This window comes from Scyliorhinus torazame, chromosome 2, assembly GCF_047496885.1.
Source record: "Scyliorhinus torazame isolate Kashiwa2021f chromosome 2, sScyTor2.1, whole genome shotgun sequence".
Lineage (NCBI taxonomy): Eukaryota > Metazoa > Chordata > Chondrichthyes > Carcharhiniformes > Scyliorhinidae > Scyliorhinus > Scyliorhinus torazame.
The window spans coordinates 355845367-355862463 of NC_092708.1; the positions used below are offsets into that span (position 1 = coordinate 355845367).

Sequence of the window (17097 nt, forward strand, 5' to 3'; positions counted from 1 at the left end):
CTGTTGTTTGAGTAGCTATGTCCAAATTACCTATATAGCGCACACCTGGAAAAAATGATTTAACTCAAAATAAAATGGACTGTAATTACAAGCAAAGTAGGTGATCCATCAAAAACCCAGCTCGAATGACGTATACATGCTGAATGATGGTGGCGATCTGAATGATGTGTTCCAAGAATGTTTGAATGTTATTCTGACTGGACTTGATATAGAATTGTTCAAGCTTTTTTTAAAAAAAAAAAAAAAATATTCTTGCATGGGATCTCTGGCAAGGTTAGCGTTTGTTGCCTATCTCCAATTGCCCTTGAAATGAGCAGCTTGGTAGGCCATTGCAAAGGGCAGTTTAGAGTCAACAGCATTGGTGTGGATATGGAGTTGCATGTAGGACAGGACAGGTAAGGATATCCGATTTCCTTCCCTTAAGGACTTTGTGAACCTGATGGGTTTGAACAACCATTAATTGTGATCTCATGGTCACCATTATTCAGATTTTCGTTAATTGGATTTAAATTCCGCTAGGTGCTGTGGAGGTATAAACACTGCCTATTGACATTACCACTATGCCAGTTCTCCCTATGTCTAACTGTTAACTTTTTTTTAACACTTGCCGAGGAATTGGCTTATCTTGTCCCTTAAGTTAAATATATGATACACTTCTAGTTGTGGTTTTTCCACTTTATTCACAACAATTCCTTGAATTGTAATATCTACTTTGGTTTTCGATCCTCGCACTGTTGTTACTACGACAAAGCATTAACATGGGGTTAATTTTTTTTAACAGCTGCAGTATTTAATTACGATTTAAAATAAATTAAATCTGGCTTGCAAGTCACTCGAGATGCACAATTCACATTTGAAACCCATTTAATGTTCTTTTAAATAAAATAACTCATTATATCGAGTGTTTGGACAATTTGAATCTAAACTTGGAGGCAAAACGCAACTTCCTATGTGAATAAATGAACCTGTTAATGAAGCACTGACGTCAATATTAATTTGACATCATGACCCTTTGGCATGTTACAATACGAAATGCCCGTAAAGTAGACTTTCTGAAATGAATGATAATTCACGCAGTAGCTCCTCTAACTAAATTGCATCCTGCGTAGAACTCATGTCAGCACTTTATGCATCAGCATAGATGGAACATTGTTGGGATACAAATTACCATGAGTTTCACAAGGCATTTGACTAGGGATGACCCATTTTGGACATAGACCAATTTTAATTGGAGTGGTTCTGATTGCAATACCTAGACTAAAACTATTTTGATATGACCCAGCATCTCTCCATTCTAGTGAATGGTTGTTAACTGAATTATTCAGTGATTTTCCTCAACACAAGTGTGGTCATGTATTATTTGTCATGTATTTTTACTTGCAATGGGAATGTTTATTTGAATAGTGCCCTGAAATATAGAAAAAAAACATGCTAAGGCTCTTCTTAGAAGCATAATCTGACAAAAAATTCAAGGCCTGAGCCAATAAAAGGAGGATGAATAAAAGCTTGGCCAAAGAGGTGGGTTTTACAAGTGTTTTGGTTTTGAGAAGAGAGAGAGAAACATCTTGGGGATTACATGTGAAGGAATAGTCACCAATGGTATTTTGGGTTGCTCAAGAAACGTGTAGGAATGCAGAGTTCTTAGAGGATTATATGGCTGAAGAAAACTGCAAAGATCAAGACGATTGAGAGATTTGAACACCAGGATCAGAATATTAAACGAGGTTTTGATAGGACTGAAAGCCAATGTAAGCAAGTGGAAGAGTGGGGGGGGGGGGGGGGGGGGGGGGGACTGTGCAAAATAGAACACACAGACAGCAAAGCTTTGGATAAAGTGAAGTTTTTGAAGGTTAGATGTTGGGATGTCAGTCAGGATAGCATTGCAATAGTCGAGGCTATACGTGACCAAAGGCATGGATGAAGGCATCAGCAGCAGATGGATTGAGACGCGGGCAATGTTTGCTGACGCTGCAAAGTGTAGAGGTCTTGGTGGTGGAGTGGAAATGGGGATGGGAACTCAGCTTGGAGTTTGATTCAATCTGATACAGTGGACAGGTAAGCAGGTTGAATCTGTTGTAAAAGTACAGAGTTTTTGCCAGGCACCAAAGATGACAGTTTTGGCTTTCCCATTGTTTAACTGGAAGAAATTGCAGCTCATTCAAGTGTGGATTTTTAACCAAACCTAGACATGAGAGAGAGAGAGAGAGCTGAAATAAATTGTAGAGATTCATAGCTGGGTATTTCCTCCCCAAAACACTTTGCCTCGCTGTCTTCCCACATTTGAGGTTCATTTAAAATCTGCTTCTTTGGCCAGGCTTTTGGGGGTCACCTGTCCAAATATCTCCTTACTTGCGTTCGTAAATTTTGGTAGCTCTTCTATGAAGAACCTGATGATTTTATGATTCAAATTGTTAAAGGTAATGGCAATCATTTTGAAGAGGATGGGTACAGTCAGTGAGGAATGGGAAACGGTCAAAATGTCAGCTAACAAGGGGGAACCAAGAAAGGTTGTTCGGTCTGCAATTTAATGGGAAACGGGTGAAGAGTGCAAGAGGCAGGTGTCTCAAACAGCTGATTTTATTAAACCATAGAAAAACATAAGACCATTTTATCCAGCATTATATTCTAACATTACAATCTTTTATCATCTTGTAGAGTGCTTATGCAATTCCAACTATGGCATTTTCATTTCTGTGCCACACATCCGTGCTGCCCATTTACTGTGAGCTCCGAAGGTAAGTGGAGGAACGAGCCTGTTAAGTCATGTATATGGTGCAACAGGTCTCCACATGATGGCCACGAGTTCCAATTGACTGAGGACATAATTTTTCAACACTGAAAGTAGCCTGTCATTCAGGCCTCCTGTGGCAATTGGTATCAATCTAATCTATATAATAATAATAATCTTTATTATTGTCACAAGTAGGCTTATATTAACATTGCAATGAAGTTACTGTGAAAGTCCCCTAGTCTCCATACTCCGGCGCCTGTTTGAGTACACTGAGAGAGAATTTAGAGTGTCCAATTCACCTAACAGCACGTCTTTCGGGACCAATGGGAGGAAACCGAAGCACCCGGAGGAAACCCACGCAGACACGGGGAGACCGTGCAGACTCCACACAGCAAGTGGCCCAGCCGGGAATCGAACCTGGGACCCTGGAGCTGTGAAGCAACAGTGCTACCTATCGTGCCGTCCATACCTCCAAAAACATAATTTATTCATCCTTACTAGTTAGTTTGTGAAATTAAATATGTAGCCTGGCCCAGAAGTACTGGAGGTGAAGCTGGATTGTTCTCATTCCTGCATTCCGGCCATTGATTTGTATATGAAAAAAGTAATGTTAGCTTGTATGTATAAATTTAATGTTCAAATTTTAGCATACTATATTTTTGTTTAAGAGTTTGTGATTCCCGCTTCGACTATAGTGACTGGTCTGCTTATCTTGTAATGAAGCATGTGCAACACTAACTTATTTGGATTTCTTTTAACCAGGCCTTCAAAGAGCAGAATGCAAAAAGCAGTTAACATAGGAATAACTCTAAGTTTTTCAGTCTACATGCTGTCCGCCTTGTTTGGCTACCTGACATTTTATGGTTTGTGTTGAGTATTAATTAGAAGATTTGAAAAATTCCTTCTATAGCTGCCTCTTTCTTCGCCCCCCCCCCCCCCCCAAAAATTTTTTTTTTTTTCCTGGTTTTCTTGTTGATTTTTGCTTTATTTTTCAGGCAAAGTGGATTCTCAGTTGCTGCACACTTACAGTCAGTATCTGCCACGAGACACTGTCATCATGTCTGTTAGAATATGCATTCTCTTCTCTGTACTTCTGACAGTGCCTCTCATCCACTTCCCAGTGAGTTTTCACAAATATGTGATTATTGTTTGCACTTTGTTCTTCATTTAACAGTCTAATCCATCGAGCAAACATGATGCTAAAGCTAACAGTTGCAATGCTTCTCCCGTAGCCTTTACAATTAGCATTGCCATTTCAATCATTACTCTCTATCCCAAAATCATTGGAATAATAGGGACCATTACCCCTCCCCCAGCTTGAATAATTTGATCATTATCATTGGACAAGCTAAGTACGCTGCCCTAACTTATTCCAGGTGTGTCCAATCATTGTTTCATATTCTTATTCTCTCACTCCATCCTGGGCCAGACCCTTCAAGCCTTGTGGCTTGTACAGATTAAATCTTTAGACACAATTTTAAGCTAATGCTGTTTGGGGTGTTTGTATTTGCCCTGGAAGTGCTGATGTTTTGTAAAGAGGGAGATTTGAGGCATTTTAATTAGCTTGGACACTGCAGTTGACCCCTGAGGGAGACACCTATTCAAGATACTGCTGGTTAGCGTAAATGAGGAAAACTACCCTGGTGCTGGGCTTCAATAACCGTTTCAATCTACTATAGAGAGAGTGCAAAAAAATCTCAGTAATGGAAAAAGTTTAGAGAAATTAATTGACAGGTTTTGTATCTTAAACAAGTACTCGGTGGGAGGTCAAGCAGATAAGTATTTTTTTTAATAGGTTTCTAATCAAGAACCTCAGAAAAAAATTTAACTGGTGATTAATAACATGCATAATATTTTGATAGATGAATTTAATATTTCCACCACTTCAATACTTTCTTTGTATTGAAGCAAAATTCAAATTATTGTCGTGTGCAGGCTGCAACAGAACCAGGACAAAGACCAGAAATAAAAATTAAGATAGCTGACTATCCATTAGCAATGTCACAGGATCTACGAATGTAATCTTTGTGCTTTTGATGAAAAATAGATGCTGCAACAGTAGTGTTTAAGATTTGGTTTAGTAAATTTGGTTCTTGGCATGATCTTGCAACTTAAAATGTTAACAAATTAAAAGAAAATACTTTCGGATATCGATTTATGATTTTAAATGTTATTGGATTTTGTACATAAAGGTTTCTTATGTTGCATTAGCATTTAAAAGCTCCTTCATTAAGTGGGAGACTATATAAAACTTTATTTTATATATTTTCCATGTAATATTGGGTTGGAGCAAGTAAAATCCTAAAGAGCATCTGTTTATCATTGACGTTTCATTTTTTTGCAGGCACGGAAAGCTTTTATGTTGCTGTTTATTTCAAACCGCCCCATCACATGGTTACACCATATTGCTGTCACGCTTGCAATTCAAACAGCGATTGTGCTACTGGCAATGTATGTGCCAAGTATTCAAAATATCTTTGGTGTAGTTGGTAAGTTGACTTAGTTTTTAATCAAACAGAAGCAAATTACCATTGCTTTGCAAAGGTAGAAACTGGAAAAGATGCAAATGCAACTTGGTTGTTTTTTTTTTTGCCTTCTGAATCAATTGACCATGTGCTCTTATGAAATGTAACACAGCAAAAACATGTAGGGCAATGAAAGGCTTGTTGGGGCACCTGTGATTTTCAAGTGTGTGAATGACGAATGCCAGGACTGTGTGGTGCATGTAAGAATCTTTCAAAAGAAGGTACTGGTCTGGCCTATGCTCTCGGCTCACCCCAGTTGCAAGCAACTGCTGAAGGATTTGCCATCAAGTTAACAACCATGAAGTCTAAAGACTGCAATTTCCTGGTTACATGATCACTGAAGTTTCTATTTATGTCCCAATGTTGAGCATTGTCCATCTGAATCATTGATTTTAAATGAAAGCTACTGTTTGGTAGTTTGATTGTGAGGAATCATAGAAACATGAAGATTTTACAGCATAGAAGCCAGCCATTGGGCCTTCCATGTCTTTGCCAGCTGGAAAAAAGACTATCCAACTCTATCTTACTTTCCAGTTCCAAGTCCATAACCATGGGTTGCAGCACTTGAGTACATATCCAGGTATTCTTTAACTGTGAGCATTTATGTCTCCTTTCAGGCAGTGAGTGCAAGATCCCCACCACGGTGAGAAAAAATCTCTCAAACCGTAATCTTTCTGTTAATCGTTTGGGGCTGCTGATTAATGACCTTCCATGGGTCTTTCCTATCCATTGTATACCTCAATTAAATCTCCTTCAGCTTGTGATCCCAAGAAAGCAATCCCAGCCTATCCAATCATTCCTCACAGCTACAGTTCTCCATCAATCGCAACAACTTCAAGCTTTTTACTTGACTTCAGTATTGAATAAAAAGCTCAGAAGGCTTTTGGTCCTTGGATCAGTTGTAACATCCAAGAGGCAGCCTAAGTAAACTTGAATGGGAAAGGAATAGAACGGTACGGTTGCATGAAATGCAGTGGGCAAAGACGAGTATCATAGATTTTACAGTGCAGAAGGAGGCCATTCGGCCCATCGAGTCTGCACCGGCTCTTGGAAAGAGCACCCTACCCAAGGTCAACATCTCCACCCCCATAACCCAGTAACCCCACCCCAACACTAAGGGCAATTTTGGACACGAAGGGCAATTTAGCATGGCCAATCCACCTAACCTGCACATCTTTGGACTGTGGGAGGAAACCGGAGCACCCGGAGGAAACCCACGCACACACGGGGAGCATGTGCAGACTCCGCACAGACAGTGAACCAAGCCGGGAATCGAACCTGGGACCCTGGAGCTGTGAAGCAATTGTGCTATCCACAATGCTACCGTGCTACGAGTATCAAGCATAAACACAGGCATGGACCAATTAGCCAAAATGTCTGCGTCGGTGCTGTATAATTTACATAATTCAGATGTACATCTAGTTCAAAGATACTTTCATTTTTTTTTAAAATAATTTTTATTAGGATTTTCACAAAATATCAACAACAGAATGAAAAAGGAACCCAATAGAATTAAATACAGAACAAAGTAAAACAACCCCCCGTGCCCCCCTCCCCCTATACATAAATAATAAATTAACACCCCGAGTTAACACAAAGCGAACATAGCAAATATATACACCCCCCTCCGATCCCCCAGGGTAAATAAACAAAATAAAATAGAACCCCCCCCGGGTTGCTGCTGCTGACCATTGTCTACCGCTCTGCCAGGAAGTCCAAGAACGGTTGCCACCGGCCCTAAAGAACCCTTGCACCGATCCCCTTAAGGCGAATTTCACCCTCTCCAATTTAATAATCCCACCATATCATTGATCCAGGATTCCACGCTAGGGGGCCTCGCATCCCTCCACTGAAGAAGAATCCTTCGCCGGGCTACCAGGACGGAAAGGCCAGAATACCATCCTCTTTCGCCTCCTGCACTCCCTGCTTCTCTGCAACCCCAAATATTGCGAGCCTCCAGCCCGGCTTGACCCTGGATCCTACCACCCCCCGACACCGCCCTCGCCACGTCCTTCCAAAACTCCTCCAGCGCTGGGCATGCCAGAACATATGGGTGTGATTTGCTGGGCTCCCTGAGCACCTAACACACCTGTCCTCACCCCCAAAGAACCGGCTCATCCTTGTCCCGGTCATGTGTGCCCTGTGCAGCACCTTAAACTGTATGAGGCTGAGCCTCGCACACGAAGAGGAGAGTTTCACCCTCCCTAGGGCATCTGCCCAACCGTCCCCTCTTCGATCTCCTCTCCCAACGTCTCCTCCTACTTATCTTTTAACTCCACCACCGAGGCCTCCTTCGCCTCCTGCATCACCTGGTAAGTTTCCGAGATTCCCCCCCCCCCCCCCCCCCCCCCCGAGAGCACCCTGTCCTGTACTGTGCGTGGCAGTAGCCGCGGGTATTCCACCACCTGCCGTCTGGCAAACGCCCTTACCTGTAAATACCTGAAGGTGTTTCCCGGGGGGAGCCCATACTTGTCCTCCAGTTCAACCAGGCTCGCGAACTTCCCGTCCACAAACAGGTCCCCCAACCTTCATATCCCTGCCCTGTGCCACCCCGAAAACCCTCCATCGATTCTCCCTGGGACAAAACTGGTGGTTCCCCCGTATTGGTGTCCCACACCGAGGCCCCAATTTCCCCCCTGTGTCGCCTCCACTGCCCCCAGATTTTGAGGGTAGCCGCCACTACCGGGCTCGTGGTATACCTCATTGGAGGGAGCGGCAGCGGGCGCCGTTGCCAGCGCCTCCAGACTCGTACCCTCACAAGACGCCGTCTCCCAGCCTTTCCTCCACCCAATGCAGCCCCCTCCCCCTCCATCACCACCTGCGCACCATCGCCGCATTGGCGGCCCAGTAGTACCCACAGAGATTGGGCAGTGCCAGCCGCACGCACCCCCCCCCCCCCCATCCCTACTCCGCTCCAGGAACACCCTTCTCACCCTCGGAATCCCTCGCGCCCACACAAACCCCATTATACTCCTGTTAACCCGCCTGAAAAAAGCCTTCGGGATAAACACGGGGAGGCACTGAACAGGAACAAAAACCTTGGGAGCACCGTCATCTTAACCGACTGCACCCTACCCGCCAGGACAGTGGCAACGCATCCCACCTCTTGATCTCCTCCTCCATTTGCTCCACCAGCCTCGTGAAATTAAGTCTATGCAGGGCCCCCCAGCTCCTGGACCCCCAAGTACCTGAAGCTCCTCTCCGCCCTTTTTAGTGGGAGCTCGCCAATCCTCTCCTGGTCCCCTGGGTGAACCACAACACTCGCTCTTCCCCATATTGAGCTTGTATCCTGAGAAATCCCCAAACTCCCTGAGGATCCTCATTACCTCCGGAATTCCCCCCCACCGGGTTCGCCACATCTGCAGCAGGGCGTCCGCATAAAGTGACACCCTATGCTCCTCCCCACCCCGCACCAACCCCCTCCAGTTCCTCGACTCCCTCAGTGCCATAGCCAGGGTTCAATCACCAGTGCGAAGAGCAGGGGGGACAGGGGACACCCCTGCCTCGTCCCTCGATGCAACCAAAAGTACTCAGACCTATTATTCATGGCCACACTCGCCATCGGACCTCGTACAACAGCCTAACCCACCTGACAAACCACTCCCCAAACCCGAACCTCTTCAGCACCTCCCACAAGTACCCCCACTCTACCCTATCGAAGGCCTTCTCAGCGTCCATCGCCACCACTATCTCCGCCTCCGCCTCCCTCGCCGGCATCAAAATAATGTTCAGGAGCCTCCACACATTTGCGTTCAACTGCCTCCCCTTCACGAATCCCGTCTGGTCTTCGTGGATCACCTGCGGCACACAATCCTCAATTCTCGTGGCTAAGACCTTCGCCAGCACCTTGGCATCTACGTTTAACAACAAAATCGGCCTGTAAGACCCACACTGCAGGGGATCCTTGTCCCGCTTCCGGATCAAGGAGATTAGTGCCCGGGACATCGTCGGGGGCAAAGCCCCCCCCTCCCTTGCCTCATTGAAGGTCCTAACTAGCAACGGCCCCAACAGGTCCACATATTTCTTGTAGAATTCGACCGGGAAACCGTCCGGCCCTGGTGCTTTCCCTGCCTGCATGCTCCCTATCCCTGTGGCCAGCTCCTCCAGCCCAATCGGGGCCCCCAATCCCGCTACCAGTCCCTCCACCTTCGGAAACCTCACTTGGTCCAGAAAGCAGCCCATCCCTCCCTCCTCCAGTGGGGGCTCGGACCGATACAATTCCTCATAAAAGTCCCTGAAGACCCCATTGATGTCAACCCCACTCCGTACCACCATCCCTCCCCTATCCTTAACTCCTCCGATCTCCCTAGCTGCGTCCCGCTTCCGAAGCTGATGCGCCAGCATCCGGCTTGCCTTTTCCCCATACTCCTAAATCGCCCCCTGGGCCTTCCTCCACTGCACCTCCGCCTTCTTGGTGGTCAACAGGTCGAATTCGGCCTGGAGGCTACGCCTCTTCCTCACCAGTACCTCCTCCGGCACCTCCGTATACCTCCTATCTACCCTTACCATCTCCCCCACCAGCCTCTCCCTCTCCCTCTGCTCTCTCCTCTCCGTGTGGGCCCTAATGGAGATCAGCTCTCCCTGAACCACCGCCTTCAGCGCCTCCCATACCATCCCCACTCGGACCTCCCCGTTATCGTTGGCCTCCAGGTATCTCTCTATGCTTCCTCGGACCCGCTCATTCACCTCCTCGTCCACCACCAAGCGCCACATCGGGCGCTGGTCCCTCTCCTCCCGCAGCTCTAGGTCTACCCAATGCGGGGCGTGATCCGAAATGGCTATCGCCGAGTAGTCTGTATGCTCTACTCTCGCTATCAGCGCCCTACTCATAATAAAGAAGTCGATCCGGGAATAAGCCTTATGAACATGCGAGAAGAATGAAAATTCCCTCGCCCCCGGCCTTGCAAATCTCCCAAGGGTCCACCCCTCCCATCTGGTCCATAAACCCCCTCAGCACCTTAGTCACGCCAGCTTCCTACCCATCCTAGACCTGGAGCGATCCAGTGCCGGATCGAACACCCTGTTAAAGTTTCCCCCCCCCCCCCCCATTATCAGGCCCCCCATTTCCAAGTCCGGGATCCGACCCAACATGCGCCGCATAAAACCCGCATCGTCCCAGTTCAGGGCATACACATTGACCAGCACCACCCTCTCCCCTTGCAGTTTACCACTTACCATTACGTACCTGCCACCATTGTCTGTCACAATGCTCGACGCCTCGAACGACACCCTCTTTCCCACCAAGATCGCCACCCCCAGATTTTTGGCATCCAACCCTGAGTGAAACACCTGATCCACCCACCCCTTCCTCAATCTTACCTGGTCTGCCACCTTCAGGTGTGTCTCCTGGAGCATGATCACATCCGCCTTCAGCCCCTTCAGGTGCGCGAACACCCGGGCCCGCTTGACCGGCCCGTTCAGTCCCCTTACATTCCAGGTTATCAGCCGGATCAGAGGGCTACCCGCCCCCCTCCCCCGCCGACTAGCCATAACCCCTCCTTGGCCAGCCACGCGCCCGCACCTCACGCCCGGCCCGTTCCCCATGGCGGCAGACGGGTCCTTCGACTCCTCCCATTGTGGGACATACCCTCCTCCTCCATTACCCATCCACAGGCTCTCCGCCTCCCCCTTCCATCCCAAGCGTGGGAAACAACCCTTGCTTCCCGCCCCGGCCCCACCCCCTCCAGCCTTCAGCGCGGGAAAAAGCCCGCGCTTTCCACCTGCCCGGCCCCGCCACCTCTGTCGTCGCTCCTTTTACAGGCCCAGTCCCCTCACCCCCACCTCGGGCCTCCCCCTCCCCCGCGGGGCCCCATCCCCCCCTACCGGCCATCCACTCCTACTCCATTTACTTACCCCCCTCCAAGAGCCCACCCGACAGGCCCAACCAAAACAGTGCCCAACCCACCCTAACCACCCTCATCGAACCAAACAGAAATAAGAGCAAAGAACCCCCCCTCAAAGTGCAACACCCCAACAGCAATCCCCGCTCACCCATCCTGACCCTCCGTTTGTGTCCAATTTCTCGGCCTGAACAAAGGCCCACGCCTCCTCCGGAGACTCAAAATAATGGTGTCAGTCCTTGTAGGTGACCCACAGTCGCGCCGGCTGCAGCATTCACCCCCTTTCTGTGCAGCACCGCCTTCGCCCGATTGTACCCAGCCCTCTTCTTCGCCACCTCCGCACTCCAGTCCTGGTATATTCGAACCTCCGCGTTCTCCCACCTGCTGCTCCTCTCTTTCTTGGCCCACCTGAGCACGCACTCCCGATCAGCGAACCAATGAAACCGCACCAGCACAGCCCGCGGCGGCTTGTTTGCCTTGGGCCTCCTCGTCAGCACTCTATGGGCCCCTTCCAGCTCCAGGGGCCCTTGGAAGGACCCCGCTCCCATCAGTGAGTTTAGCATGGTGACCACATAGGCCCCCACGTCCGACCCCTCCAGGAGGCCCAGAATCCGCAAATTCTTCCGCCTCGACCGATTCCCCATCTCCTCGAACCGTTCCTGCCATTTCTTGTGGAGCGCCTCGTGTGCCTCCACCTTTACCGCAAGGCCTAAGATCTGGTCCTCGTTGTCGGAGACGTTTTGTCGGACCTCGCGGATCGCCACCCCCGTGGGCCGTCTGGGTCTCCAGCAACTTGTCGATAGAAGCCTTCATCGGCTCCAGCAGGTCCGCTTTAATCTCCCTGAAGCAGCGCTGGATAACCTCCTGCTGCTCCTGCGCCCACTGCATCCACGCTGCCTGGTCCCCGCCTGCCGCCATTTTGCTCTTCTTCCCTCGCACCTTCTTTGGGTTCACCACCACTTTTTTAGTCACCCCGCTCCTGGTCCAAGCCATACACTTTCGGGGAACTATTGCAATCTCCTTCCCAGACCGGGAAATGTTGAAAAAATGCCATTGGGGGCTCTGAAAAGAGCCCAAAAGTCCGTTTTTAGCGTGAGCTGCTGAATGTGCGACTTAGCTCCGCATAGCCGCAACCGGAAGTTCATAGATACTTTCATGATAGCATTTCTTATTTTGCTTTAGCTGCAGTCCACAATGTGTGAACTGTAATTTGTATCATCAGGTTCCACTACCTCAACTGCTTTACTGTTTATCTACCCTGGACTCCTTTACTTGAAAATAAGCAGAGAGCCTTTAAAATCCTTGAAGAAGCTTCAGGTGAGTTTTGCAGTAACCAGTTTTTGGTGTAAGACTGCGCCTAGCTTTTAGTAGCCCCTGCTTTCTTTAATCATAACGTGATAATATTCCAGCCTACCAGCCAATGCAAAACTGACAGAATGGAAATGAATCTCAAATTATCTTGTACATATCTGTTAAGAGAGTTTGAGGGTCTTGCTGCAATTTATTTCATTAGTTTTTTTTTCATTTTTGAACTTGTACCAGAGGAATTTAATAATTTTGTAAATCATTCTTTCTCCATTGTTAAAAAGGAGTAAGAATCGATATCCCCTAATTTGTCACTTCATACACAAAATTTTCCATTTTTTAAACCAGTTTTTCTCTGTCACAGGCACTTGGTTCCTTTCGAGCTAAATGGACGTGGTCAGAATGATCCATATTATCCCACTTTGTTGGCTTCCATATTTGTCTGCATAACAATGGTATACTGCTTTAAGTACCAAAAATGGTCCTCAACACATTGAAACTAGCATAGCCATATGCAAAGCCTTCAAGACACATGCCCTTTTAATAATATATCACTTCATCCTCCTTCCCATTGTTTCCAATGCTTTTAACAGAATAACTGGCCTCACATGAGTGAAGTGACATTAAACAGTACCATCACACTCCTGCCTGCAGAGCATAGGAAAATAGTGATGTACCAACTGGTAGCAGAGGGCTTTATTTTTTTTTCTGAAACTCAGAGTGACATTGCACAGATGTGAACAGTGCTGGCCCTAGTGCATAGTATCTCACATTTCAAAGGCAATTGTATGCATACAAATTTGATTACGAGTGTAACCCTTATGGCTTGGGGTAGGATGTGTGTACCACATGACTTCAGCATATCCCCCTTCAGCACTTATTTAGCAGGGGTCATTAATCCATATAAAATCATGGGTCAACACTTCTAAAATCACAGAGTCATTTCAAACTAACTCTGTACACCTCTAGTATTCCATTGTGTAATCTCAAGGCGGGTGATTTCAAAGCAACAACTGATAGAGATATGTCATAGAAATATACTTGTTTTATATTTTCTTACTATTGTCTTATAAAAACTATTCTTCTGTTTTACAAGGCACTAGGGTTGATCATTCTGGGCTTCCTGGTAGGTGCTATTAGTTTGCCTGTTATCTGTATAACCTGGCGGCACAGTGAAAATGTAGCCTAATCAACAGAGGTTGCACATAATGAAACCACAAACACTCAGGAAATCATCAGTTGTTCCATGATGTCATCTCTGCAACCATGCACTTTTTTGTGATTCACTGGAAATATGGTGACCGGTGGAATTGCCTTGCAACAGCAGACAAGAGCAGAAACTGGACCAGATCTTCTGAATCTCAATGGAAGAGCGAGTAAAACTGATGACTGGGCTTCTAGAAATCTTTGTGCAGGATCAAAATCAAAGACTCTATGCTTTTGTCTGCTTTTATTCAGCAACTCCATGTTCTCGCTTGGGGATAACTGGGGGACTAACGCACAGAGAAACCAACTAATTTGAGTTGTATTACCGTGGAGAAATTGTTCACATTGTCAACTAGGGTGGCATGTGGCGCAGTGGTTAGCACTGGGACTGCGGCGATGAGGTCCCAGATTCGAATCCCGGCCCTGGGTCACTGTCTGTGTGGCGTTTGCACATTCTCCCCATGTCTGCGTAGGTTTCACCCCCACAACCCAAAGATGTGCTGGTTAGGTGGATTGGCCATGCTAAATTGCCCCTTAATTGGAAAAGAAAAATAATTGGCTACTCCTAGATTTTTAAAAAAGCATTGTCAACTCAAAAAAAAAAAAAATCAACACGCTTTGGAACATACCTATGGCCGGACAATATTTTTAAATTCTGATTCAATTGCAGTAGAAATATTAAGTGATTTATGGTGCTTAAGTTTATTTCCAGATATTTTCAAATAATTGTCCAAAATGGTCAGTTAAAGAAATCTGTTTAAAACAAGTCGATTATTTAAGTAAATAATGTGGGCATGAGATTTTTTTAAACTTGTATGTTCATTGGTAGCTATCAAACAAAATTATTGCACTTTGATAAGAAGCGACATAATCTAATACAGGTATATATTGGTATATTCTGAACTTTGTGCTGTGTATCCCGTTACTTAGAACATAGAACATTACAGCGCAGTACAGGCCCTTCGGCCCTCGATGTTGCGCCGACCTGTGAAACCACTCTAAAGCCTGTACTGCTTGATCTGTATTTGTTAGAATCATGACAAACACCTAATGTTTTTAGGCTTGGAATAGTAAATGTAGGTTAAAGGGATTTTTATGTTGTCTGCACTAAATTTGTGTCAAATTTGAAATACTGAAGAATTTGAATACTGGGGGAATGCAGTAGGACTGGTAATTACTAATCCAGCAAAATCACACATCTATCATTTTAAAAAGTGCTGCGTTTTTTCTTAACTAATTATGCAAATTATTGATGTGGTTTCCATGGCTTCTTTGGAAGAAATCCTTACCTAATTAACACAGTCTAATGCTTTTTTAAAAACTGATGAGAGTAATATGATTAGCACTTAAATATTATCCTGTGAGGTTGTAAGTAAATGTGTTTTTCTCAAGTGCCTATGTTTAAATGTTTTTGAAGTTATTCTGGTTTGACAGTTAACACTGGGGGATTTTGAATGATCAAAGGCGTACAATAGCTGTCACTTGCAACAGATTAATGTTGTTTATACAGTCTACCAAATTAGGTCCTGCAAGTAAAACATGACTGACTACTGACATGCATTAACATTTGGCTACTTTTATTCACTTTTAAGGTAATATTTTACAAACTCTGTTATTCTGTGCTTTTAAGACATCGCCTTTGTTTTGTACAAATAATGTAACCGTGTGGATCATGCATCAACATGTTTTCCAATTTTACAAAAGTTAAAGGAAGCAAAACAATAAAGCAATGCCCCTAGGTTTAAAATTAAGCAAAATCCAATTTGCCTTTGCTTCTGATAAACTCCAATCTTTAGAGTGACAGTCCATTCTTTTTTTTAAATGATCTCCACCAGGTGCTAATGCCAGTTACGCATTCAAAATATTGTAACCTATGCTTTGTCTAATTTGTTTTCACTTTAGAAGATCGTTTTAAGATACTTTTTACACCCCAGTTATTCCATTTGTATACTAACAGGAAAATGGTTTACATTTTGTGAAAGGTGCTTATTTTATTGTGCCATCTTGCCCAGTAATGATTTTGTAACCTGTACCACTGAACAATTTGCATGTAATTCCTGTTTGGTCTTTGTGTGTGTGGTTTGGTGCACTTTTCATGGCTCGACAACAGAATATTATCATTGTCAGAAGTTCTTTAAAGCTGCAATTTACCTTTTTATTAGAAAGAATTGAATTATAATTGACATCTCCAAATGTGTTGGAAAATACGTTAATTCCTCAGTGGAAATGATTTCAATACTGATGCATGATTGTAAAATTAAATTTGTTTGCAAGACTAATCTCAATTCTGTTTTTGTGTTGGAAATGTATTTGGATCTGAAATGGAAGGAAGAGTAACACTGCTTACATCTCCTTTTTGAAGGCAATGACATTTGCTGGGTGCCAGCTACCTTTCAATTGAGCCTGGAATTGTGAATCTTGATTTTTTTTTTTCTTGAGAACCCTCGCAGCTGCATCCAAACCTGCCCTACTGACCACTCGGAAGCAAATATTGAAGATCTGGGGACCCTAGCCAAGATTCTTTTTACCCTCTCTGTTGAGAGATGTTGGGATCAATTGTAGCCCCTGCCCTAAAATTAACCATGCTTCAACCAGGGTTATACCTAATCTTGATGCCTCTAAGCAGCATTTTAGCATACACCTGAAGGAACTCCCATATTTTTAAAAACAATATTTTTAAAATCATTTATATTGGTCATATTTAATTGTTCCAATATTGACATCGTGGCTGCACTTGACAAAAATGCCACAATTACCTTTTTATAGTAGAATTGAGGAAACTGTTTTAAGTTTGGCCATGTGTATAACGTGTTGCTATTATATTGCATTAATTCAAACTGTATTTGTCCTGGTTTCCAGAATGCTGCTCTATTTGCTGTATCATTTCAACTTATTTCTAATCACGATGCTGGAACAATACTTACCTGCTGCATGCCATAAAATTTAGAACTTCCTCCAAGCTGTATGCTGGGCAGCCTATTGTATTCAAATCTCATGATGGTGTGCTTTTCTGAAGTTTTGGCCTGTGCAACATGCAGTCTCGAAACAGAAAAATACTGTATTCCTTCCTACCCTAGCAAAACACCTTTTTAAGAAAAAATATATTTATTAAAGTTTTTTAACACAATTTTTCTCCCTTACAAACAATAAACCCCCCCCCCCCCCCCGTAACAAATAAAAACAAGAAATCGCGCAGAGCAAGATATATACATGGCAAAATGATATAGGACATGGAACATAGAAAATACAGCACAGAACAGGCTCTTCGGCCCACGATGCTGTGCCGAACCTTTGTCCTAGTTTAAACCCTCCCAAAGAGTACTAGAAAACCTCCCTCCCAGGATATTGGTGCCCCTCTGGTTCAGATGCAACCCGTCCTGCTTGTACAGGTCCCACCTTCCCCAGAATGCGCTCCAATTATCCAAATACCTGAAGCCCTCCCTCCTACACCATTCCTGCAGCCACGTGTTCAACTGCACTCTCTCCCTAT

At 45.1% G+C, this 17097-nt stretch overlaps 1 protein-coding gene across 1 annotated transcript in view; it reads left to right on the forward strand.

Annotated features, from left to right (window-relative positions):
• slc38a6 (solute carrier family 38 member 6) overlaps positions 1-15892 on the forward strand; it is an 86520-nt gene extending 70628 nt beyond the window's left edge. The window contains exons 11-16 of the mRNA XM_072491897.1: positions 2656-2735; positions 3494-3594; positions 3727-3851; positions 5076-5220; positions 12319-12413; positions 13498-15892. Coding sequence (XP_072347998.1) covers positions 2656-2735; positions 3494-3594; positions 3727-3851; positions 5076-5220; positions 12319-12413; positions 13498-13590 — 639 coding nt within the window. The 3' untranslated portion in view covers positions 13591-15892. The remainder of the gene's footprint in view (positions 1-2655; positions 2736-3493; positions 3595-3726; positions 3852-5075; positions 5221-12318; positions 12414-13497) is intronic.
• The last annotated feature ends 1205 nt before the right edge of the window (positions 15893-17097 follow it).